This window comes from Empidonax traillii, unplaced genomic scaffold (assembly GCF_003031625.1).
Source record: "Empidonax traillii isolate 1590-97213 ecotype Southwest subspecies unplaced genomic scaffold, ASM303162v1 scaffold607:size387008, whole genome shotgun sequence".
Classification (NCBI taxonomy): domain Eukaryota; kingdom Metazoa; phylum Chordata; class Aves; order Passeriformes; family Tyrannidae; genus Empidonax; species Empidonax traillii.
Window position 1 is genome coordinate 133,878 of NW_020955800.1, and position 26,911 is coordinate 160,788.

Consider the following 26,911-nt stretch of genomic DNA (forward strand, 5'->3'; position numbering starts at 1 on the left):
TCGTGGAAATGAGTTTATTGACACAGACGGCAGGTAAAGCCTGGAGAGCAACACAACGACACGGCCAACACTGGAGCGAGCAGAGCGGCAGGAGAGGAGGGCGGGATGTCACCCAGGAGCCCAGGCTCTGCCCTGCGGCACAGACACCTGCACACCCGGGAAGCTGGGAAGAAACTTGGCGAGAGAAGGGTGTGCTCAGCATCCCCTCCCCACGTCGAAGCTACACTCTTCTCCCTGCCCCGACACAGCATCGCGCTCAGGGCCACCGGTGTTTCCTTAATTGCTCTGTTAATGATTTCTGCAGTGCACCCGCAGGGCTTGGAGCAAATCGCCTCCCAGCACATGCTCAAGGGCTGCGTGGCTCCAGCTCTGCCCCACTTCTTCCCCAGCCAGGGCACAGGGATTCCTACACAGGGACACCACTTTCCTCAGGTCCTGCAGCTCCTGGGCCCTGCTGGAGTCTCTCCCAGAGCATTATGACCTTTTCCCAGCACTGGTTTCTTGGCTGCAGACAGTGCCAAAGCTCTGATGAACGATCTCCCACCGTAAAACATTTATTGACTTTGAAAGTGGCATCTAAAAGGACGACATGGGGGTTGCTACACGCAAGAGCTTTGTTAGCAGGAGAGGAAATGGTGTCCAAGCATGCTGGGGGGGGGCAAAGCCGTTCTGGATAGGGGCTTGGATTAGGCAGGACAAGCTATGGATGGAGCAGGGACATGCAAGAGGCTTTGCTTTCACTGCTGTTGTTGCAGCACTTAGTGGTTGCAATGGGGAGAGTCCACGGCCATGGACAGGAAGGGAAGCGGTCCTGGCCCTAGGGCCAGGTCAGAAAAGAGGGGTCAGGGCATGGAGCTGTTCGGGGCAGGGACGAGGGTGAGAGCAGGAACTCAGCTGGCCCTTGTCACCGTGTGCCTCTGGGCACAAAATGCTGAGCTGCAAATGGGAGAGACGCTCCACGATCTGCTCAGCTCAGCCCAGTTGGAAACTGAAGGCCCCCAGCCTGGCAAGGAGCAAACACTGCCAATCCCAAACCATCTCCCATCACGCCACTGCCTGGGTTCTGGGGGATAACACAGGAACAAGGAGAGCCTCTCTGCTCCTCTGGCACCCCGGGACACTGCCAGCAGTGGCCCCTCTCCACAGGGGCACAGCTGACACCGGCAGAGCCGTCAGGGAAGTGGCACTGCCACATCTGGATGTACCAGGAGCCTCGGGGACCGCCGGGGCCAGCACAGCGCTGGGGGAAGGGGGCACAGCTCGGGGGGATGGCCAAGGTGGCAGTTCAGCCATAGCAGGCACGGAAAGAACAGGAAAAGAGGGGCTGCAGATGGGTGAGGATGCAGAGACCACACCTGGAGCTCTGGCACGAGCCTTTTGATCTAAGGACAGGCTCGTTTCCTTCATTTCATCCACCGCTGTCCTGCCACTGATCTAGGCCTGCAGCTCCTCCCCACGCAAAAGCAGCCTCACTCCTCAAATCAGCAGCTAATGAGCCAGGGAGATGGCTGGAGTGAAAACACACCATCAAAGCAGCGCTGAGTCTGCCAGCACAAGTGTAATAAAAACCCCTCTTTAGGGCTCCATCCGCCTCCTGGACCGAACTGATGGCTCTGTTCCTAGTTCCCCCAGGCCCTGCTCACCCTGCTAGAGCCCGACCTCCCTGCAGGGCTCCCAGTACTTCCTTGGAATCACCTTCCCTTTGAGCCAATTACAATAGAAAAACTCAAAAAAATGTATAAAAATATAAAATAAAGTGCAGTGTTATGTTTTCGACACTTTTGCCTTGTTTTAATGAGCGGATGTGTGGTTTTTTTTGCTTGTTGTTTTTTTTTTTTTTTCTTTTTTCCCCAATGAGCGGTATTTTACAAAATCGAAACTACACCTAAAGCCATTTAGAAAACACTGAACATTGGCACAAAATGGAGAAGCCCACGAGAACAGATGAGTGAGGGGTGAGGAGGACACGGGAGTAGTCGAAGCAGTGGTTACAAACTCCATGGACGCTAAAAATACCAAAGGGGTTTGTTCCCTATCATCGTTAGCACGTGGATACTAATTGCTACCTTGTTTAATCAGTGCCTTTGACTGAAATCCTACACATGAATACAGCTGCTTCCAGTTAGGAGTGCTTTTCCCCGCGCTAGCGGTGAAGGAGGATTTGGGGACCCCTTTTTCCCCCCACTCCTTCCGCAGGGTGAGGCACAAGCTGGATCTCCTGTTAGTTTTTCAAGATGGCATCGTAGGCCTGGTAGATGTACTGGGACACTTCGGGAGCTCGGCATTTCAGGGAGAGCTGTGGAGAGGAGAGGAGAGGTTAGTGGTGGTGCAGAGGGAGGCAGGAGCTTCCTACCGTGTCCACAAAGCAGCTGGAAATGCCTGGCCTACAGCATGGGTTGGACAGCCCACGGATGTGGATGATGACAGCCACACAGAATATTTCCCCTGGTACTGCTTTATTCATCACCAACCCCAAACTGCCTTTTCAGAGGTACACAAATGCATCCCACTCTGGAGTTCCCAAATTCCTTAACAAATGCCCAGGTGCCCCAGCAGGCATGAAGGAAGGGGACATGGCCCCAAACTGAGCCAAGGCTTGTCCTCATGCTGTAAATCCCAGCACTAAACCCGAGGGCTTCTAACGATCTGCTGCTCAGCCCTGACGGACACAAACTTGGCTGTCACCCCTCTCTAAAGCAAAGATCAGGCTGAGACCTGGCTTGTGGCATCAATCCTTGTGCAAACACTTTAAATCACCTTCCAGCTCTCGCTTTCACCCCGCGGGTCCCCAGACCAGGGATTTTTCTTGAAGCTCCTGGCACAGCTTCCAATGGGAGATAAATCCTCTAATACCAGGACGCTCAGACACACAGCCCCCTCAGAAGGGGAGCAGAGTCAAAGAGAAGAAGTCAGAGGGGTGCACGAGGCAGGACAGGGAGCACCCTTCCCACCAGCCCCAGGCTGGTGCCAGCACGAGGCCAAAGAGCCTCTGACACCCAGACAGCCGGTCCCCGCTTGCAGGGCATAAATTACCCCCCGTCTGGGAGAGGGGGAAGGGCATCCTGGCTATGCTTTCTCGCTAATATCTCTTGGCTTTATCTCCGGGTAACCTTGGCAAGTAACTGCTCATTGCTGTGCAGGCACTATCCCAGCTCACTGGTAATTCTGTTGTTTCTCACTTTTTTTCCCCAGTTCAGGGGGCATTCCTAACCCCCAGTCAAATTAACAGGATCTCCCCCAAAACCAGCACGTTAGGCAGAGCAGGGAGAAGCTGCTCTGCATACGAGGGTGAGTTAGCAGGATCCCAGCCTGCACCACGTTGCCCTCCACGGTCCGACACCTCACCGTGTAGTTGGGGTTCCCCGGCTGGATGCGAAGCTCAGCCAAGATCCAGATGCCGTTGGTGAGCTTCAGAGACTGGTAGAGCATGTCCTGGCCCTCCACGTTCCTCTTGGCAATGGTGTAGACATTGTTGTTCTGCAGTTTGCTGGAGACAGTGTCTTCAGAGAGAAGGAAGAAAAAAAAAACCACATCTGTTAATTCAGATTCATCATCTGCGGCGACAGGAGAGCCCAGAGGAACATTCCCAGGATGCAAGTGCACAAGGAAATGCTGACTTCTTCCCCGGGGACAGGAGCAAACATGACACAAGGAATAAAAATTCCAGTGTGCTTCGTGGACCCACCTCCTTTCTTTTAAGCTGTGATATCCCTTGCTAAGTATTTGCCCATTTTACAGGGCTTTCACTTACTGCTCTGGGTCATTCAGGACTTACTGCCTTCATCAAGGCGAGACTCTCAAGGCAGCTCAGAGGGTAAGAGAACTCTGTTTTATCCATAACCCCCAACCAGCTGCAGGCAGACTATCCTGAAGGCAGTCAAAAGTCAGAACAAGAAGTTGGAAAAGAACAAAGATCACTGCCTGAGGTCCTGTCCCAACCCTGACAGCTCCCTCCTGCCTCCCTCACACGCAGACACTTCTGGACGATTCAATGTCATACCAAGGCAGGAAAAATCCTTTCCTTTATTTTCGAGCAATTGCTTGAAAGGTAAAAACCCACAGACGTGTCTCTAGACATCACAGGGCTGTGATGCAGCTTTAACACACAGCCTGACCTCAGCCCTCCTGGATGACGTGTGATTTCACCTGCAGACCCGCATGGATGTCATTGTGACACACGTTATTTCTATGGGACCTTCTGAGGAAACCAGAACAGAGGCAAATACGCAGAACAGAAAGGCTGAAACCAGCAACCTCTGCATGCCAAGGGGCTTCTCAGCACAGAGCAGAGCAAACCTCAGACTTCAGGTGCCAGGAAAAGGGCACATCCACACTTTGGGTGGAAGGCTCAGGGAGGAAGACATCTGATAAGCATCATTTGCAAATTCCCCTTCCTGGTGCCCAATAGGAGAAATTTAACTCCCTGCCAGGGTAAGTGGATCATCTTATCTATGATGGGCCATTACCAGCAGGTTGGGCATTTTCAACAAAAAACAAGGGAGAGAAACAGCCTTAAACCAACTCGTGCTGAACACCCAGAGACTAGAAATGTAGTTTCCATCTCAAGGAGCACAAGGAGTAGGAGAGCAGCAGAGAAGCAGCAAAGTGACCCTGAAGCTCTAATCCATCCCTGCAAACCTACAAACACCAAGATGCACCTGTGCCAGATTTGAGAGCGGACACAGGTCTGTGCTGGCACATGGGGGGATTAGAGAGGGGACAGCAGAGCCTGTTCATGCACCAGGGAATGGTGGAAGGAGGAAAGGAAGGGCCCAACAAACCCATACCCTGATGCAGAGACTTGGATCCGCTGTCTCTTCCCAGGGCAGGGCTGATAAGTAGAGTTGTGGAGCAGCTCCATGGGCAGCCTGGACACTTCCCTGAGCCCCTTTGCCCCCCAGGCTTCAGAGCAGCTACACACGGGTTGAGGACAGTTCAGGCATCCAGCTACCCAGACACACTCAGATTTCAGCTTCCTTCTCTTCCCCAGTTACTATGGAAACTGGCAGATATAAGTAACTAATGAGATTTTTTGCTTAAAACCCCTCATTCCCTGTCTCCTCCTCCCACCTATACTCCTCCTCTACACAACAAACTCATCCAGGCTAGGCAAACAGGCAATGCAGAGCGGTCCCCTCACAGAAAGTGTGGCTGGGAGAGACATCACCCAGCAGGGATGAAGCTTAAATTCCCATCTCCTCATTCCCTCAGAGTGAGAGCAGCCTCCAGGGCTGTGTGAAAGGCTCAGTGTCCAGCACAGGCACTGGCTCAGAGGGTCAGAGAGGGACATTGAAACTAAATGGGATTTTGTTTGCCCAGTTTTAACAGGTTGGGGTTAAACCTCACACCCCTTTGGACATGTATCCTGAAGGTGGAACTACTGGCAAGGACCTTCTCTTGCCATCATTACGTTGGCCACAGCAGTCTCCCCTCCACTGGGGGATGCTGTCGGAGTAAAGGCATTCCCCGGGGACCAGGGGTGCAGGATTGGAAGCCCAGTAAGTGAGAAGCTGTAATTTTGGCAGCTGTGAGGCTGCTACTCCATCCCACGGTGTGATGGCAGAGGAGGGGAGCTGTGCTTTGGGAGCACAGTGGCTGAGGTGGGGCTGCAGGGCAGCAGCTCTTATGCCAGAGCCCTTGTGAGATGGCTCCTCTTGCAATTTAACCATCCACAGCCTCTGCTGAGGGGCAGATTTCCAAGGAGGAACACGCTTGTAAGGGGACACAAGGAGGAAAAGTGAGACAGGGCAATTCCTAGGAAAGCCTGTTTTCTGCTTCCCTGAGACCTTAGTTACCCTCTGAAGAGAGCAAAAGGCCTGACCAAGACATGCCCTGCCTCAGCCAGACACCCCCAGCAATGTGAGCAGGCTGGAGCTGATGCTTGGCTTGTCCAACTCCTCCTGCCCCCCCCTCCCAGCACTGATTTAGGGACTGGTCAGAGCCGACCCCCTCTCCCCACAGGTAGCACCTCCCGTCCCTCCTGCGCTCTGGAGTATCAGGAATTTGGATTTTGGAGACCATCAGAGTTGCTAAGCAACAGTGCCAGGCTGTGCCTGGCTGAAGGCAGGACCGCTAATGCCATGTGACAGCACAGCCTTTAAAAAAAAAAAAAAAACAACTAATAAACCCAGACAGATATTGCTGGGAGCAGAGAGCTGAGCCTGGCTCTGCACAGCCAGAGCACAGCACCCACCAGAGCCCCAGCGAGGCAGGAGGAGGGCTGAGTGACTCTGGGGGCTGGTGACTCTGCAAACCAGAGCACAGGAGTCCTTTGGCAAGATGCACAGTCCACACCTGACCTTGCGCAGCCACTTCCCACAGGGCTTTTTCTTTTGGCACACGGACTGTTCTCACAACCTTCTTCAAGTAAAATGTAAGGACACGGGGAGATCTGCCCGTCACCAGGGCCAGTGAAGCTTCTAACATCAGCTCATCTTTCAGCGTTGGGTTTTTGGGTTTGTTTCTTTTCCTTTCTAAACAGAATTCTTTACCTCAGATCAGCAATCAAATAATGCACATGGAAACACAGGGAACAACAGCTGGACAACGTCTCCTGCCTCACACAGAAGTGATCCAGTGCTTTTTATCAGCACTTTCCTTACGGTTAAAGCAAAGGACATGCTTAAAGTATTCTGCCCATCAGCTTAAGAACTTCACTTCCGAACTCAAACAGCCAAGATGACCAACTGGCAACCACGGGGGCTTTCATGAAGGACGTGCACAGTTCAGAGCCAACATCAACAACACACCTTTCCTGAACTTGGTGGCATTCTGCAACAAGCACTGGATATGAGAAAGGAAAATTTTATGACTATATTTTGTGCTGTGGTAGCTGAGAACACCCCCATGCCATTTCCAGCCCCACCTCAATGGTTCTGAGCATCCAGCCAAGGGCTGCATTCAGACACCAAACACAGACTCTGATGCAGTGGGGAGGCACTCGGGGCAATATGATGACAGCACATTATTTTTCAAGACATGTAATATGCACTAGTGCTGTAATTTATTAAACTTTCAGGTTTTTGCACGTATAGGAAAAAAAAAAACCATACCAGGGAAGCTTATGTATTATTGTCCCCCAGGTTGTTTCATCAGAAAAATCCAATTTCTCTTCGTTCTGGCATTAGCAAATTACTCGAGGGAGAAAAACAAAGTGACCACTGCATACCAATAAAGCCACATTCAACTCCAGACACAAAAGCTGCTGCTTCACACCAAATTGTGGACAAGCAATAAGCAAGTAAAATCAAAATTCCTAGAACTGCTGAACAGCACAGCAACTAATTGCTTCCCATTTAATGGCGCTCAGTCTTCATGTGCAAGTCAGCTTGTCCTCTTTTACTCTGTGGGTTTGGGTTAGCAGAATTTAAAAAAAAAAAAAAAAAAAGAAAAACATCTAGCTAATCTGATTTGCATATCCTAATGTAGTAATCCTTTAAAATGTAGTCAAACTTAGCACATTGAAAACACAGTGTAAACAAGCCAGACTGAGTTTTAGCGCACACTCAGTTACAGAGGAAGCCTCAGTTGGTCTAAGTTGTGCCAAAAGCACCCAGAGTATTAGAGCTATAACAGACTAGGAATCTATTTTCATGCACTAGATTCTTGAATGCTCATTAACATCCCCCCAAATCAATTAATTTAGTGCTGGATTCATAAGAGATGAGAATGCTGGGCTGCAACCATGACCTTGTGTTTTCATTATTTCTGAATAAAGTTTTCTCCATGGAACTCTCCCAATGTCTTCCTAAGAGGCAGGTGCATGAAACAGCTCTAATGAATTTCAGATGTGCAGTGCATCCTAAGAACACCTTGGTCCCATGACACAGCTCCAGGCTGGCTCCTCCGTGGCCATAGAGCCCTCAGGAACAGCCTCAGGCCAGCACCAGCTCCCACCGCTGGGAATCCAACCCCCAAATCCAGAATTAAGCACTCATCTCTCACTGAGTCACTGGGAACACCTTCAAAGGCCCGGGATTTGCTTTTTTTTTTTGGAAATTAAGATGCTGGAGACATGGATTAGAGTGGCCAGCTCTGACCACCTAAGGATACCTGCTCCTCATCCCACAGCCTGGACCTTATCCTTTGGCTTCAGCTTGCTGTGATTCCAGCAGCAGCCAAGATTTTCTGGTTGTCCTGTGTGCTGTTTTGGGGTGAGCTGCCAGGGATAGGAGCTTTTTTTTTTTGTGCCATCCCTGTTGCAAGCCATCAAAGTTCAAACCAATCCTATTTGGCTTGCCTTGTGGGCACAGGATGGATCTTTTACCTACAGAGGCCTGGGAGCACAGACTCCTACAGAAGCACCTCTGCTGACTGACTGTGTTTATCTCTTTTTTGTTTGAAGGAAGAAAAGCAATAACCTGAGGAAAAGTCTGCATCTTGCACAGGAGGTGCTGTAAGGTGACTGTTGCATGGTGACAGACAGCCCTGGATGTACAAGAAACGCTTGTTTGATAAAATCCCAGCCCCTCACAAATCCCTGTTCCAAGCCTACCTCACTCTGGTTTAGAGAGAAAGAAATTCAAGTTTCAGTTTCTTCATTGAAGAACAGCAGCATCCCCTGGCTAGCTCCTGTGTGTCCACACAGAACTTAAGCTCCGCTTCTCACATGGTGCAGAAGCAGCACAGATGGGAACACTCAGGGAACTGAAGGCTGTTTGCAGCTGGGAGAAGGAAGGACACGTGCAGGGACCACACTCCTGATCAGCCTCTGCCCAGCAGCCCAGCTTGGCACCCCTTGCTCCATCCAAATCCTGCTGCAGCCACAGCTCCAAGTGGCTGGTGGAGCTGCCTTAGGGCACATCAGCTGGGAGCAGAGGTATTTTTAGCTCACAGCTGAATTCACGTCACAGGGCTGGAATCAGTGAGACCGAAGCATGAATGGCACGGTGCGTCCCTGAGCACTCGCCACCGAGTGGGTGGGCCCACGCTAGGCATGAATTAGTGATCCTGGGCATGAATTAGTGATCCTGGGCATGAATTAGTGATCTGAGCAGAGGAGAGGAGGGATAACAGCTCACAACTCTGCGGAGCCGGCGGTGCTCACAAGCTTTTTGCTGCGCTGAAGGGCTGCACAAACCCAGCGTCTCCTCAGGTTTGGAGAGGAGCTGTTGAAATCTGCAGAGAGTTTTGTGCAGCTCTGCCACATGACCATTGGGAACCTTGATCTGTGCAGTGACACGAGCTGCACGCAGTGGTGTGTCACGAGTGAGCAACAGAACAACCGACAGCCCAAACCGAGACTTACCTCTGGTTAGACATCTCTCCTAGGAGAGTCTTTGGAACGTGACATGAACCAGTCTGTCCTTCCACAGGATCAAGCTCCTAAAGGTTTTACACCCAGACCTCCTCTTCTTGAAGAAAGGAGGTGTCTTTTCTACTATTTTCACTGAATTTCAACAATCAAGGTTGTGAATCTTGAGACATTATCACCTGACTGTGGCAGGTGGCCAGACACACCCTTGCTCTGGAGTAAACTAGTAGCAAGATGGATTCAACTGTTGTCAGAGCTCATCCAGTTTACTCTGCCTTTGCCACGGTGTGTAGCAGCTTGCCATGCTGTGAGAAGCCTCCATCCCTGAGGATGCTGGAAGCCCAGAGCTCCATGGGTTTTGGGCTCTGGCTGATCCTTGTACAGGCAAGGCTTGATGCTCTTAGGATGGTCTAAAGTAGAGGAGGGTATGATGACCTCGGATGCTCAAATGATATCAAGGTGAGCAGACTGAGTCAGGGTAGATAAAATCCAGGGGACTAAGACAAGCACACAAGATTTCCCTGGTTATCCCTACCAGCCTGCTCCGTGCCCCAGCCTGGGTGGTCAAGGCAGGGAACGAGCCGGTGGAATTGCAAGAGGGAGGAGGTGTCGGCAGCGGAAATCCAGAAACAGAACCTTCAGCGGATGGAAGGGTTTGAAATCTGTTTATGAGACATGACCCACTTTCTGCCGTACACAAGCCAGAGAGGCTGGCAGATCCCGCACACCCCCCGAGCATCCCGAGTGACGGATCGCACCCGGGAGAGGCACTGCGGCCAAGCCTCTTCCCGCCCGAGCCTGGCAATGGCTGCAGATCCCACTGCAGAGAAACCACCCGGCGTTCCTGCCCTCTCCCTGCAAGCTGGGAACATGTTCTGCTCTGAGGAGCCCCAGTTCAGGCAGGCATGGACTGGCAAACCCTCCCGGAACAGGGAGCGTTCTGTCACTCCACATTTTATAACATTTTCTTCTGGAGGGAGGAAGGGGACAGGCCAGGCTGAACTCTCCCTCCCAGCCCACATCCTCTGCTGGCCAGCACTCCAACACCAAACAGCATTTCTGATTGGAGATGAAGAGCCCTGGATGCAGTCAGGACATGGCCAGGGCAGAAGGCACCAGCAGCAGAAGCTCTGCAGTGCAGGGGGAGAGGCGATGCCAAGGAGCAGAGGGAGGGCTGGGGGAGGCACCGAGGTTGTTCTCATTTGAAACCCCACAGTGAAATCAAGTCATAAGGTCCAACAGCTGCTATTTTTTTCCTCCTCTTCCATGCTCCATCTTTTATATTCCAAAATAGTAATAATTATGAGTACAAAGAGACCCATGGTTTCTGTCTGCAATTGAAGCACGAGGGTGTTCATTGTGTAATAGCAGGCATCAGAGAACAAAAAGGTTACAGGGTTGGTAATCAATAGGGACACTTCTTTCATCTGTGAAACACAGCAGCTTATGGTAGAATCACTTGGCTCCTGTCCAGAACCTTTTGAACAGGAGCAAAGCTGCTACACTGGCCCCATTCCGCTCCTTTACACTCCATCATCCTTCAGCAGTAGTAAGGTCATACGTACAAGTAGGATGCTCACAGAGGCAACTAGATGGCTAAACAGATTGAACAGGACCAAATTTGATCAAAATGCATCAATATCTCAGCTAACAAAATCAGACCAAAGCTCTATTCACATGGCCTGTCCTCCACAGACATCACACCACCTTATAGTGTAGGGTTACTCTTTCACAACAGAAAGAAGAAAGGAACTGCCAAAAGGTGAAGTGAGTGGCCCAGGATGATGCAGTAGGTTAAGGTTAGGGCTGGAACACCTTGTCCAAAACTCACAGCAGCGGGACAGGGTTGCTGAACAGCCCCAGCACCGTATTCAGCTCTATTTAAAGTGCAGCTTTGCAGGGAAGCAAAGTATAAAAGAGAAAACAAGAATACACGGCCCAGAATGAAAGGAAGAAACAGATCGGTAAAATCAAAGACCTGGGATTTTAGATGTGCTTTTATGGGGACCCAGCTCAAGTTTCTCCCTGAAACAAGCCCCAGGATCCCAGGCTGTTCTGTTCATAAGCCAAGGCTGTTCTGCTCAAAAGTGCAACAGTCATCTATTCATTAACAATAAGGTTATTTTAACGAGGTGGTATTAATGAGGTGATGTTTAGTGGCCATACATCAAAAGTGCTTTCAGCACGGCAGAATTAAGCTACTCACCAGCATTCAGGTGACAGTCTTTAATCTGGAACTGAAGCTCATTTTCGTTTGGAATATCCTTCCATGTTGCAAGGAAGACCTGGCGCTCTAGAAACGAGAGAGACGATCAGCACTGTGGGATCCTCAAAGGGCCACAGCATTAATTAATGCACCACAGACTGTTTCAAGGCAGACACACAAAAGAGCTTGTGGTCACTTCCTGCCCTGCTGTGGACAGATCCAGGATTTCCTCCTGTAACAACCTCAGTCTCACTGTAAAAGCAGCAAAGCTTTGATGGATTTTGGTCCCCCAAAAAACAGAGACAGTCTCTAACATATGAGCTGTTTACAAGACAAGAACAGGCAAGATTTGACAAGAAGGAGCAAGATCCACACATTTAGGATTATGTTAGTGAAAGCTGATTTTCAAGCAACTTCCCAGCCAAATCAAACATCAATTCAATAAAGGAATATAAAAATTACAGTGGAATGGCACGGGGGCAAACCCCAGACCCAGCTGAGTGAATAAAACCCCCAAAAAAACCCCAAACCCAAACCACAACAACCCAAACCAATACCTAAAAAATCCACCTCAGAGAAACCAGATCCATCCCTTGCCTGGCAGAGGGAATCAGAGCAGAGGACTGAGGTTCTGGCAGCTATTGGAACTGGAGGGCAACAAGGGCAGGCTACCAAAGCAGATCAATTCAGGTTGAGAGATGCACTGGCACCAAGGTCATTGCCAAGCACACAAAAATCTCAGCCATGAGACAACTGCACCCAGCTGGGCACTGTCAGCACAGTCTGTCTTGGAGGAGCCTGACCACAGGCCTAAAAGCACTCACCCATTTTGCCATCCTCAACAAAGAGCACGTTGAGAGGAATTAGGCAGCTGAAGTAAAAGACATCGATGTTGTTTTTCACAGCCACCTGGTACAGAAGAAATAGGGAGGTTAAAGAGTCTCCATCAGCTGGAAATCCAAAGGGACCACAGGATTTCACACAGGCTCATCACCCTGGAGTGCTCTCTCTGAGCACTGGCCATCTCCAAATGGGAGACTCCCCGGAGGGGTGTTACTGAGCTTCTAGGTAGTTTCAGACAAGGACCAGTACCAATCCTCTGCACTCACTCCATTTTCTCTAAAAGCTGCCCAATCTTCTTCTGGGAGCCTTTCACCATTGCTGCTTCAGAGCCAATTGCACTGATGGGCTCACAGCAGCATCCTTGTTCTTTCTTGCTCCTGTCCAGCCTCTCCCTCTCCTCACTCCTTACACCTCTGAGGCACATCCCCACCTCTTGGCTGCACACAGCTACTGTTGTGTCTGTCATATTGCACATCACAGCTTCTTCATCACCCCTCTTTGCCATCTCACTCCTGTAATTTCCCAGCTCCAAAACCCTGTGTATTCTTTACTTGTACCTTCATTTCCTTATTTTTCACCTCCTTGATTAGCCCTGCCTCAGCCCAGACACCTTCTAGAGAGCCTCAAGTGGGCCCAGTGCCTGCACCTTCCTTGCAGCATCTCCCAAGCCTCCTGCCTATACCTTAGTGAAAGCCACAGAGGGTGTTGATTCCTGGAAGAAGACAGCCCTGCCACAGAGCCATCAGGGCAGGTGACAAAAGATCACTTGGCAAAAGACTTAATTCTCGGTGTCATTAAACTCTGCCAGCCAGGGAGATGCACTTGGTTTGCCTTTATCACAGGCACTTGCCATGTTACCCACTAATCTCTGCTAACAGAGAGCAACCTCGCCTCCAGTTCTCCCCAGGGTGAGGGCTGAGGGCACAAGCAGGAGCAAACTGGAGGTCTGAGAAGTGCACTGTCGTAATGCAACACAGAAAAAGGCAGCTCTGGGCTTTATTTCCATGCCTCTCACGCCCTCCCCACGTCAGCCCACACAGCGATGGCCTGTCAGGGGAGCACAGTTCAGCACACACCTGCCATTGCTTCCAACGAAGGAATCTAAAGCCTGTAAGAAAGACCCAGAACTGAGGCCGTGTGGGGAATTTCAGGAGCCATTTGAGCTCCCCCTTCCTTTAAAAAAAAACCCAGAAGGAGTTCTCTGACTTGCCACCCAGCTGAAACACAAACCAGACCATGCTAAATGCTGAGTCAAAGGGATAAGTTGGCTGCTACAAAGATTTGTGCCAAGACAAGCTTCATTGACATCAATTACAATATACTGGTGTCCTGCAAAGAAAATCTATTGTCGCATAGTGGCAAGTTTAGAAAGACTCCCCAAATGCTGGTAAAAGCCAGCTGTGGATAGACAAGGGAGGGAAATAAACTAGAGAATTCCAACACAAGACAGCTGATTAGACATGCATGCAAGCCAGAGGACAAGTAAAAGGAGACCAAGCTCCCAAACAAACTCTTTTGGCAGCTGGCAAGGTCCTAGAAGTGCAAAGAACTTCAGAAAGGTAGATGTGACAGTCTGCGGTGTTTCTACTTCCAGCCATCAGTAAAGGTAACAGCTTAAAATTTAATTCCCACAGTGCAAACCAGCTTAAGAAGGGATTAGTTTTAAGCCCACTAAAACCACGTAAATGATGGTGCAACTGCAAAAAAAAACCAGGCAGTGGTCCTCTGTAACAGGGAGCTGTTACGTGCTTCCATTGCTGGCGTCACGCTCACGAGTTGGAGTGTTCAGTGTAGGAGCTGGAGGCACCAAAGCCAGGGGGGTAAAAGCAGGTTGGTGGGTGGACTCCAGTGATTCACCTCTGCAAAATGTGACTGAACACACTGGGTGAGTAGCCAAAAACACACCTCCAAGTCTGGGAGGGGAGAGCTGGGGGAAGGACAGCAGCGTAGCCATTCCTGATGCTGTGCTTGGATATTTCCCTCATGGAGATGAGCCAGAAGAGGGAAAATTTAGGCTAAATGTCTGGGAAAACTGATTGTGAGAATTATTAAGCAGCACAAAATTCCTCTGAGGAAGAGAGAAGCTCCAGTGCTTGGACTATCTAAAATCAGCCTTGACAATGCTCTCAACGAGAGGAACTGCAGAAAAACAACAAAGCAGAACAGGGACTACACTGCGTGACCCAAGATCTTTTCCAGCTCTGATTTAATGATTAATTGCCTTGCCTTAGAACAACAGAGATTACTTAGCTTTTGTAGCTAATTGTTGTTGCCATACAACAGCAGTTTCTTACAAGAGGGGCTGGAAAGCAGAGCCTTCTCTCCAGTCACGGTTTGGGAGGCACACTCCAAATTAATATGCCAACCCTGTCCCTGCAGTTATAAGGATGCTATAAAAAGGTATCTGCTGACCTGCTTCTCAACTCTGCAGAAACATACTGAGTAAGCTGCTTTGGCTATACTCTGGAGAGCCACCCAATTAAGACGCTCTGAAGTGCAATTTCTTCCCAGTAAAGAAAAATCAAGCCACATGCCAGCCTTCCTCCCAAACTGCATCACTGGGTTCAGTAATGACATCACGTGTCACCTTGCAAGTATCTGTAATGATGCAGAAACCAGCTGTTACAAGTAACTTTTGCAAAGAGGAAAGGAAAAGGCTACGGTCTCCTTAAACCTACAGCACTAGGACAAGGCTGGTGAACTTTTCAAAATAAGCTTCCATTGTTCAACACCCCATACTTCCCCCAAAGAGCCAGGTATTCCCTGTTAGCGCTGTGGCCCACAAAATCTGGTCCATGAAAAGGCACCTGCAGATACCTGGATGGGGAAACTTGCACCTGTGAAATGCTAAGAAGCCCTACCAGTTGGTAAGAGCTTTCCAGGGTCATGCTTTGCTCCACATCAGGAGCATCCAATGCCATCTGACAGGTTACAAAAGCAACCACGGGCAGAAAGCAGATCCACAGGAGCATCTGCAAGAAACTGAACAGCTAACAGCAACTTGCCAAAAAAATCCAGTGCTCCTCAGGTAGGAACATTGTCCTGAGACAGTCAATGACATTTGAAGTGATACCAGTAGCTGAGAAGTCTCTTCAGGTTTGACACGCTCGAAAGGAACCTCTACTTGCATTTCATAAATTCTGCAGTCCACGCTAACTTTCCTCATGGCTCTGCAGTTTTAACCTGCCAATCTGGACATGAACTATTAAATCTCTAGCTAGACCTTCAGCCTCAGACATTTCAGAGTTGAAACAGAAGCATTTTTAACAAAAATGGTTTTCTATCAGCAGCCTTTTCGAGAGGAAAAAAAAATATTAGTACCTTGTGAATTTAGTCAAGCAGCCTACAAAGCTCTGAGGGATAGAAGTCAAAAGGTGACAGATTTCTGTGTGATGCTTCACTGATGAAAAGGTGTGAGCCCACTAAAAATTGGTACAGGGTTTCAAGTCACTTACATCTAGTTCGTGACCTGACTAGAGGAAGCAGCACCTCTAGAAATAACCCCTGGAACATATTTGCTCACCTTGTAGCACGAGCACCCTTCTGGTGACCTTCCCCTGAAGTGCAACTCTGAGAGCCAACATACGGTATTTTGGGGAAGAGGCAACTCATAAGAACAAGGTTAAGCTATTTTATTCAAAAGTGTAGGTTTCTGATGCTGTAAATCCCAGACTTGAGCATAAGAACTGACTTTCAAAGTCAAGCCTGAAAGCAACACAGATGCTTTCCATCAGCAGCAAGTACACAACATACCCACTTGGAATCCCATTAGCACCTACACTAAATTAAGGATTTACTTCAAGTTGGGTTTTGCTTCAGAGCCTGGTAACAGCCAAACTGTCAAGGTGAGAACAGCTCTCCACTGCAGAGGCTTTTTTACCTCTGCCAGCACAAGGTCACGGTTTGTTCTGTGACAGTCTGCTGCTCTGCCTGTCACATGCCCCCAGGGAATGCTGCTCCTTCGCTTCATTTCGTGTGACAGGTAGGGTTCTTGGGATCCTAGGGGTGTTTGCAGCCGCTGCCAGGCGGATGCTCTGCCTGCAGGCAGGAGCCTGGAGCTGGGCACGGGCAGCAAGGCTGGGTTACGTCAATGGTCAGGGAACACAGAGTTACTGGGAGGGTCACACTCTCGTGTGCCTCGCTGTAATTGGAGTTCAAAATGCACATTTTATCAAATAAGCTGTACCATGTGGCAGACCTGCCCTTAACCAGCAAACCAACAGCCGAGTTAGGAACCGGCCGCAGATGCCAAGCTGTGATCCAAGTCCCTAATTCAGGGAGTTCCCAGGAGGATTCTTTGCTGAAGTAAGATTCTCACGAGTACAGACTGTTAAAAAATAACCTAGGCAACAAACCCAACAAAGCACCTTCCCCCTCTAGCCACCCCAGGCTGTTGTGTGGTGGTTGGTCAGTGATTTTGACACAGCTCACATGTGAGCTGATAAGGTGTTGTTTATCAAGCAGGCTCTGGAGGGTGAACATCTGCTGGCGGGACTTGCTGCTCACACCGATTCTCAGCCTTGTTTTCATGGAGAGCTGAATGTGTGAAGTCTGTTTCCAAGCACTGAGTGCTCTGTTTGTGCCCTGAGATACATTAACAGCTCTGATGAATGAGAGCTCCAGCGGTTCCGCACTGTGAGGAGGAGCACAGGCGATGAGTTACAGCAGAGCTGGGTGTGGAAGGATAAGCATGATCTAGTGCACGAGCAAGGATGGCATTTTCCTCAGTGAAGAAGCTGCACCTTCCCCTGCCTTTACAAAAACACTTTGCCAAACTCGTTGCAAGAAACCGAACTGTTCTGCACCTCGCGCTGCTCAGCGGCAAGGGAGAGGTTTGTGTTTCAAAGTGCCCCTTTCCAGGGAGAAATGCAGCTCTTGGATCCTTCCCTTTCCATACTCATCAGATCATTTCACAGGCATTTAGGAAAACTGAAGCTATGCTGCTTTTAGCTGCACGCTCAGTAGGTGCAACAAACAGGGCTGGCAGCTGACAGCAGGTAACGCTGGGGAACGGGACACGCTGATGGGGAATTCTGAATGTGGGTCCCAAGGGGGGCTCCAGGAGTCCCTGCAGCTTGTTTGCAATTGTATTGTCTCCTGCAAGGGGCGTTCATCTCACACAAGAGATGACCCTATTTGTGCTATGACGGGCCAGGCTTGAGCTCTGAAACTCTTGCAGCAGGTCGGCTCCACTTCACACATTTCCAGGGTTAGGGGAGCAATTCTTGTGCCCCCAAACAGGTATTCCAATTTCACAGCCCTTAAAAGGCCATTTGTTAGGAACAGTGGTTCGCTTTAGCACAGAAAGGCTCTCAACCCAGTCATTTTCTAATTCCAAATTTGACTCAAAATATCTGAAAAGAGTTAATATTCCTCACCAGTGCCAATCCCTATTTCAGAACACAATTTCCTCTTTCAGAGCTGCAAGTCTCAAACGCGTGGTGGCAAATATACCTCACTGAGCCCCCCTCTTCCATCAGGCATGAGCTTAACAGCCCACAGGTCACCAGAGGGGTATCACTGCTTTGACTGTGAAAAGGCAACTACAGGACCCAGGCAAGCCTGTACAACCACCAGAGTCATCTCCACGGCTGGCAAACACTCATGAAGCTCAATGCAGCCTCTCGAGAACCTTTGGGCAAGAGTTTGTTATCATTTACACAAGCCATGTTCTGCAGAGGCAGCTCTGGGCAGGGCAACACAGCACCCAAAATGCTGACAAGGCACTGTGAGAATGTCCCCCAGCAGAATTTAGCAGCACACGAATAACTAAATCAGATTTTCTTCAGCAACAAGCACGCTCCAAATGCACCCTTTGAATAAATCTCTGCTTGGCTCGGGGTTAAATCTGAGTCAACAGGTCAAGAAAATTATCATTGCTAATTTGAGGGAGAAACCTGGCATTGAGGTTCACAAGATGCAAGGTCACTGGCAAACAGAAGGCTCAGTAATATTTTACCTACGTGAGCCTCTGAAAATATTTCAGTCTTCCCCATCTTCTTGCAAAAATGGCTTTTTTGTTACCTTGTCAAATATTTTAGTTTCTTTCCGTGATTACAAATGTTAAGATTAAATGAGCTGTATCAGGTGAAAGATTAGAAATGGTAATAAAAATAACCTGAACAAGACCTGAATTCATTACTTCCGAAACAGTTGCCTAAGGAATGTACAACTAGTCTTTGAAGTTTCTAATTAACACGACAAAAAGTTGAAAGCTATCAGTTTGGTTACTTCAGGACTTATTTTTCTTGTTACTAAAACAAAAAAACCCCCACCAGAATAGGAGATGAACATAAGGTCCTCAGGTTCAAATCAGCCCTGCATCTGCTCCAATGTTCCCCGGCTCAGAAAAAATGCATTAAGCAAATTCAACTTGATGAGTGTTTTGGTTCTTCAATGAATACAGGAACATTTGTATTCTCTACTCCTATATTATGCTATAAATTGTTCCCTAAGTAGGTCACCAAAACGATTTCTGAATGTTTCAAGACAAATCCTTTCTACATGGACTCACAAAACAAAACCAGAGCCTTGGCTGTCAGGGCAGTGACAGATCTCCATCAAACCCACTGCTGTCAAAAAAGTAAGGGGAGTGCTCTTTTTAACTTGGCATCTGCTATTGTGATTCAACTCTTTGCAGAGAAATATACTATTACTCCATATGGCAGCTTCCCCAATTGTAAAAGGGCAGCCAACTTCTGTGGCAATGAGAGCTTTAGCAAATTAGCAACTGAGTCTGGCACTAATGAATGCTCCACTGTCTCAATAGAAGGTGGCTGGAGGTTTCCTCACATGTTTTCTCTTCGCTTTGTTCTAGCAGAGGATGCTACAAGAAACAAACTGTGTTCCCATTTCTTCAGAGATTTAATAACCCAAATACTTCACTTCCTTGCTGATCAAAGGAAGCAGCAACTTGAGGCTGCCTTGCTGAGAGAGTCCCTGGTGTTACGGAGGCCGATCGGGACTGTCACCTCCTATCACTTCCAAATTTCCTCTGGAGCAGGAGGCAGATTTCACCACAGCTGGCCCGAATGCAGCGATGGAACCTCATCCTCATGACCTGGACACAGAGGGAGTCCAGGTTTTCCCGAGGCTGGAATGGCCCTCTGTGAAGACACACCATGTAATTCATTCACTGTCTGTGTGCTCCCCCATCACATGACTGTGTTCAGTGTAGGACTGCTCGTTTGAGTGCCAAAGAAGCTATTTCAGGCTGTTTGCCCAAAGACTCATCAATAAGTCATAAGCCCCAGAATGGAAGTCAAAAGAAGGGAAAAAACAGTTGCTCAGGCAGAATAAATAGTAACTTCCATTGCATTCTCTTAATCTAAAAAGAGAATGAGCCGTTTCGAAATATTCCCCTTTATGGGCTGCTACGCTACAGGAACCCAACCCAGTTCCATCTCCTGGAGACTTGAGGTGAGTGAGATGTGCTACAGTGCCAAGCTAAATGCATCTTTGGGATACTGGGAAAATCATCCTGGAGGACCCAGCTGCCCAGAGGAGAGGCAGGAGTTGCTGAACTCTGCTCCACAGAGTGGCTGCACATGGCAGCAGAGGGGAAGAGCCTCCTTCCAGGGAGAGCTGTCTGCCTGATGACTTCCAGCCCACTGCCCCTGAGGCATGCCAGGATTGATGGAGACAGTCTGGTCCAAAGCAGAGGGGGAACATCTCCCTGGATCTGTCCTGTCTTTATCAGATTGACAGCCCAATCTGATAAAGAGCCTCCTCTAGGGAATGCTGTCCCCGCCATGCACCAACACCCTCATTAATGAAACATCAGCTGCTTACGTCAGTTCTCCTCTGCCTTTCCTGGAACACATCATTTGCCTTGGATTAAGCTATCTGGGGCAGGGATGTGCCAATGCCTTTGTAAAGCACCCTGGAACTTAAGAGCACTAGAGAAATATTAATCACTCAGCAGTTGTCATCTTTCCTGCAATTCCTTTAATTGCCTCAATTCTCGATGACAGCTCTCGCTGCCTGTTCCACCACAGGCACTTTCTCTGCTCAGACCAGCTCCAGTTCCTAAGTCCAACTCAACCTCACGCCCAGTTTACAGAACAGTGTTACTGGTACAAAGATCTTAATCTACACAGGTGCAAGTGGTCGGCTTGAGGTGCTTGAAAATTCACAAAATTCACCAAGTTTATGTTTCAGTCCTTCTGAGAGAGACTAGAAAAAGAAAAGTTTTGGGCAGAATCATGGCCCAAATCCATGAGGTCTGCCTGGTTACACGTGGTATTTTGTGACTAGAGCCTTACCACATTGTGTTGGGCCAAACAAACAGGGCTGAGCACCAGCTCACCTCCCCCCTGCCCAGAGGGACACAACCCTTACCTGGAGGTTGTTCAGAGGCTCCATTTTCATGACTGGTCCCAGAGTGTTGAGGGGCAGGGAGACATCGATACTTTGGTTTGGCATCAGAGGTGTGTGAATGGCCAGTGGGGTGCTTGGGATGACCCCAAAGCTGAGCAAGAGAAAAACAGAGGTGAGGAGAACAGCACTGCATTGCCCAACATTACTCCCCTTTTGCCAAGCACAACCTGGCTCATCTTCCCGTAACTCCTGAGCTGCCCCTGCTGTTACTCCAGGGAAGGAACAGAGCTCACACAAGCAGGCACTCAAAAGTAGGACAAGGCATAGGAAACTCATTCAAGCTGGTGTTGCTGACAACACACACCATTCTGCCAGGGACCAGCACAATTTACCTGCAGCTCTGAGTGCTGAGCACCAGCCTGCCCAGCAAGGGTCAGCACCTGGACTCAGTCAGGCCTCCTGGCTCTCTCTTACAGAGCTGCAGAGCACTGCAGGTAGAATACATCACACACTGAATGGCTGTTGTATCACTGGGAGCTATGGAAGAAGGAACTGGAGCCAACACAGATTAAATAAATACCCAGGGAGGAACATGTGGTTGGTAACAGCACTGCAGAACAAACGAACCAGAGCAGCCAGTCACAAATGACGGCACCTGGCTAAGCCACTCGGTTGAAGCTCCTTCACTGGGGATCTATCCCACCAAAGCAATGCTTACTTGACCATTCAGCCCAAAGGACACTTAATTCCACAGGCACCTCTGCTCAGTGGGGCAAAAAGGGAAATTAGCTCACATTTAACACAGCACTTCTATACTATGTACTCACTGCTTTCCAAAAGCACATGGAAGTGCAGGTGCTTTGGTGTCCACTCATAAATGCCTTTCTCTTTGGCAGAATCCACATGAGCTCAGAGGTCACAGAGCATTTACAGGACGTACAGGTGTGTATTTTTACTTTATTCACTAAAAACCTGATCCTGTCTCTGCACAGAGTCAGCCACATTTATTGTATTTTTCACTCCTTCAAAAACCAGTAAACGCCCCATTCTTGGTTCTCCTTAAGCTTCCAGCTCTAGGGAGCTGAAATTAGAACATTCTCAGCAAGGGCTTCGCCACATGATTTGCTTTCTGCAGCCATTTCACCCTGGAGGACACAAACCCTCGTGCTTTCCCTAAGACTCAGAGGGAAATCAAAGTTGCAGTTTGTTACTAAGGGGCTATGATGTTACAGAACTCCAGAGCTTTAGCTTTTTTTTTTTTTTTTTTAATGCTTTGTCCTAAGACTGCAGTGCATGCGATTAGCAGCAGAAGGGGGTGGGGGGGGAAGCAATAAAACCTTCCCAATCACAAACCTTAATATTTAAAACTAAAGAACCAGCCCTCAGCAGCTCTTTCCAATGCACCAGCCACAGTGGAAAAGACGTGACAGGAGAACAGCATTTGTTAAAGAGTAAGCAGTAGTAGATTGTATATGGAGCTTGTGCTGCAAGAGGAAAAACTGCTGGTATACTGTAGAGCATTTAAACTTCTTACATGCTTGAAGTCACATAGGTGTGGCTACAACATGGCCTGATGTATGGGGGGAAATCACAAACAAAATGCCTTTTTTTCTAGGTCAATTTGCAAGAAACATTTGCATACAGCAGCTTAGCAAAACTCTACAGAAAATATCACAGTCCAGGGAGAACATTTACTAAGACTTACTTAGCATAATGTCTTTTCTAAGTAAATCTTATTCGTCCCAAGAAATCCTAAATTTGCAAGGCTAAGAGAGATATTAAAGAGATGGCTTCAGTGGATTTTTAGCAGAGAGAACCCTTTTGCAGTGAAGTGATAGAGGGAGATAGGGAGGACATTTCAGTCACAAGGTACCCTTTACAGTCTTGATAAGAACTTGCCTGGCCCTTGCTCAAGATAACATAAACCCATAGGATAAGCTCTTACTGGAAAGGGTATTTGTGGGAAGACTTTGTGGCTGTGTTGCCATGTCATGTCCTTTGGCCGAGACGGCTTTCTGAGAACAATCTGTATGCTCTAAACATTCAAGTGGCTGCTCCTTCTGACAAAATTGTTCTGCGGCCAATTATGGGGAAAACATGTGCCACAGGCTCTTAACTTGCAACTTCTTCACTGACAAACAGCTTTATTAATGAGTCCTGTACTTCCAGACAGGCTGAGGGGCAGCACAGCAATTAGGTCAGGAGGCAGAGGGTTGATACTTGTGCAGCTCAGATCTTGCCTGTTTATGCTCTTGGTTTTCCTCAGGGCACTCACTGGCTATAAAACCACTAACCTGCCTAACAACTCATGAGGCTGCTTTAAAACTCCAAAGATTAAACGGGGCAGATGCTGTTTCAGAGCCGGGAGAACGATGGGACCGTCTGCTGCCTGTTTCCCCTCAGATTTATCAGTCTGTATTTTCAGCCCTTTCAGCACAACTGTGGTGTGATGGAGAGTTCAGGCTGTATCATCCAAGCTATTTCCATGACTGCATTATACACCTATGTAAAAGCCCTGCCTAGATCTAGCAGTGTAGGCACAACCTCCTCTCACAGGAGCATGCTGTCTTTTGAGCACAGAGTATTGATTTTGATTTCTTACCTGTTCTTGTTGAACTGAATGGCAAAGTCGGTCATGTGCTGCAAAGCCTTATTGGTGAAGTTCATCTCCATGTAGATGTGTCCCTGCCTGTGGCTGAATGTGCCTGAGATCTCCAATCCTTTAGCCTTCACTGCAGGCAACCAAACCTTGAACACAAGAGATGTCATTCAGCGTGAGCAGCTTGGCCTGAAGATAAACTAGTAGTTTTCCAAAAAAAACCCCAAAAGTCCTGAGTTCAGAAATCCAGCTACACCAGCACATTAAGCCCACAAAGGCTAAAGAAACACTACAGGGAAGATGGGACATGGGGTGCTGAAAGGATTGAGCTCACCAGTGAGGAATAAGCTTGCTGCTCCTAATCCATATTTGTTCACAGCACTCACATAAGAAATCAAATATACTACAGCATTAGTGTGCACAAGAATTTGTGTCCATCACACTAATGTGAGACTTACCGAGTCTGCTGATGGACAGGCTTCTCCAAGGGCTTGTTGGGCTATTAGAAGCAGGACAATACTAAAGTTTGAACCAAATAAAATCTATTAGCTGTTCGGGTTCTGGATTCCCAAACCACCTTTGTGGGAAAAACCCAGACCCAAATTTGAGTGGTGCAAGATGAGGTAGTGCTTAGCTCAAAATTACTGTGTTCTTTTGTAGTTGGTCTTATATATGGTGTAATAATCGCAAAGACCAAGAGCTTTGAGTATGCTCTGCGCACTCCATTTCATATTCCTCGATTTCACAGGATGATTTAAGTTTATCCATCCATGGACTATTTAATAAGAGTGCTAATTCTTGGTAATTCCCTTTCAGGCAGGGAAGGCTCACCCAGAGCTCCCTGTGGCTGCTCCTCAGCCTGTTTCCAGAACCACGTTCTGTATCTCCCGACCCCTCCTGACTAAGCCAATGCATCTGCGGTCCCTGCCGCTAACAGAGCATTTATCTGCATTACACTGCGGCATGTTCATCCCAATCACATGGTTTTATCTTCGCTGTCACGTTGGATTCCTCCAAATAAACAAATCTGCTACGAAAGTAAGTTGTTGCACATCGTATCCTGCCCTCGGTTTCCCGAGGAAACTTGCTATGAGAAGCAGGTCTGCAGGAAAGCTGCTCTGGCAAAACGGAAAGTCTCGGATATTACATAAGCCGTTCTTGAGAGTAATATTGTTACAGCCAAAATGAGGGAACTGCTAAAGCAGCAGAAGTCTGTAAGTACTAACATCATCTCCAATATATTGTTATTCCACCTGGAAAAAACCCCAGGGCATCCCTTATGGGATGAAGTTGAACGAAGGTGCCGAAAGCACCAGAGACTCACAAATAAAGGGGACACGTGAGAAGCCTGAGACTCCCTGTAGCCCAGGGTAAGGCAGCGTACTGAGGAGGATTGTTTTTCCTTACGTACAGACTTTGGAGCCACATATCCTCCGGGAGCCATGCCTATGCCAGAGGAGAGCTCGAAGAGGTCGTTGAGTCCACTGCTGACCACTGCAGGGGTGGGTGAAGGGGCAAAGGTGGCTGGCACGGAGGAGGGAATGTAGGTCTGGCCCACCTGGAGGAGTCAGAAAGAACAGGCTCTGGTTAACATCCCACTTGAACGCTACTTATTAAATAAAGCATGAACTTGGGCAATATCCTAAATATTTTAAAGCCATTTGCAGCTTCCCTGCTGATTTATCAATAGTGCTAAATTATGCATTTGAATTCCAAGGCTCTTGGCAACTAATCCCTACACCCGGCTGTCACCTCAACCAAGCTTTCACATCATTTTTTATAGCTCCAGTTATCTATTTTCACTCTGGAGGAATCTTTCTTCTCCATCTCTCCTTCTCATAAGACAATACGCTTTGTGGATCTACCCTACGTAAACCCAGGGAAAAGAAAAAAAAATGCTTCAAATCTTCCCCCCAACTACATCAGTCGTCAGGAATCTGCAAGATTTTGCATATCCAGAGATAGCAAGGGAGTCATGACCGTATTGTGTACTCCCACCCAAAGCCAGAGCTCTGCATTCTCAGCACCGTGGTCCAAAAGGTTCATCACGTGAAGCAGAACTCGTCGTCTCTGTCTGCCAGTGGACAACCTTCCTGCAGGAAGGGCAATCCTTCTCTCTCAGGACTTAAATGAAGGCACCCAAACAGGAATATTAACCTTCAGGTGCCCAGCTCCAGATGGGACAGTCACACTCAAGTTTGACTCCCAAGTTCTCTTCTTTACTGCGAGGAGGAAGAATTATGTGCTTGAGAACAGGATTCTCCAGTCAGCAGCCCAGAAACAGGCAGAATTACTAAGACAGAACTGCTTGGTGGGTTTTTGTTGGCCCAGGCAGGTAAAGATCTGGCTTTGTAGGTCTGATCACTACAGGGAAGTATTTCCCATGCTCTGGTGTGGATGGACTGCCTGGAGTCTACAGGTGTACTGCACCACCAGCTCTCCTCTGCCCTCGTGCTGAAGCCAGAAAGGAGTGCCAGATTCACAGGGAAGGAAGGAGAGAATGACTGCAGCCATAACAAGGGTCTCTGAAAAGCCCTCCCTCCAGAACTGAGTGTTCTTTCCTCACTGAATTACTGGGTACACAGTCCTGGGCAGAGGGACTGGAGCCTTCTAGTAGGGGACACTACTTTGGCTACTCCTGCCCACTGCATCTCCAAGTCATCTTGCACTCATTTCCCACGCTTTCTTGGAAAAAGCTGGTATGTGTTTGAAGCCAAGGGTGCTTTGAAAGCAGGTTGAAACTCTCCCATGTCCTGGCAAGAGCTGTAGGCACCAGGACACTCACAAAGCACAGTGGAAGTGGCAGCACTGATCACATGTAGTAGGAGAGCTCAGAGCACCTGACTCCTGATGTCCAGGCAAAAAACTTCAGTGGGTTTTGGGAGGAGAAAAGCACTGAGTTCAGGCAAGCCTGTGGTGCCAGTGGGTTAGGGTTACAACAGACCGGGCTCTGTGAGTAGAGATAAGCATCCTTGGCCTTCCAGCTGCCAAAGCAGTTGCACAAGGATGAGCTACTGCCAGTGTTAACGCTGGTGCTCCAACTAAAAGCTCTGAAAAAGAAGAGCTAAGCAGATAGAGTGAACAGCTCTGGGGCCCTGGCTGCTCTTAGGAAAGCCCAGGTGACAGTTGGACTCAAAATAACATAGGTGGGGACCTGTGTGTTTCGATTTCAGTTGCATTTGCCCATTTTCCAACACATTCAGGGATTTAAAGCATCTTCCAGCACGTAGCGGGCGAGGTTACATTTAAAAAACCCTGAGCTTTGAGCAGCTCTTTTAAACTGGGGAAAAAAATGGAATGGCACTTACTGCCGGGCTTCCTCCAATGCCCCCGCCAAGGTCACTGCCAAGCTGAAAGAGAGAAGGAGAGAGAGGAGAGAAAGACGGAGATCATTTAAGCCAAGTGTCAGATGGCCGGAGCGGGGCCCAGTCGCCTGCGCTGCTCCAAGCACGGCTCGCTCGCCACACAGGACAGATGGAAATGCAGTGCTGGGAAAGCACAGGGAACAGAGGGGCTTTTTGCTGTTGTGTGAGCAGAGCTATTTGGAGAAGTACCCCACGCTGCGGACAGGAGTGTTCTGCAGGTTAATAAGAGCAAAAATCCATCCCTCCTTGCGCCTCTCGCCTGCACCAGAACCTCGGCGCTATTTCTTCACGTTTCATGCATCAGTGCTTTCCCTCCAGCCCACCTC

At 48.7% G+C, this 26,911-nt stretch overlaps 1 protein-coding gene across 6 annotated transcripts in view; it reads right to left on the reverse strand.

Annotated features, from left to right (window-relative positions):
• Positions 1-26,911, reverse strand: part of AP2B1 (adaptor related protein complex 2 subunit beta 1) — a 78,113-nt gene continuing 51,202 nt past the window's right edge. For 4 of the 6 annotated variants that reach the window (XM_027898586.1, XM_027898588.1, XM_027898589.1 and 1 more), the window contains 8 exons: positions 26,529-26,570; positions 24,632-24,778; positions 23,224-23,369; positions 20,643-20,772; positions 12,284-12,368; positions 11,460-11,546; positions 3,346-3,500; positions 2,050-2,296 (listed from right to left, as the gene is read on the reverse strand). In XM_027898586.1, the coding sequence (XP_027754387.1) occupies positions 2,222-2,296; positions 3,346-3,500; positions 11,460-11,546; positions 12,284-12,368; positions 20,643-20,772; positions 23,224-23,369; positions 24,632-24,778; positions 26,529-26,570 (867 nt within the window). In that variant the 3' untranslated portion in view covers positions 2,050-2,221. Of the gene's footprint in view, positions 2,297-3,345; positions 3,501-11,459; positions 11,547-12,283; positions 12,369-20,642; positions 20,773-23,223; positions 23,370-24,631; positions 24,779-26,528; positions 26,571-26,911 lie in introns of all 6 variants that reach the window. The other 2 variants (XM_027898587.1, XM_027898590.1) reach the window with 2 other exon arrangements.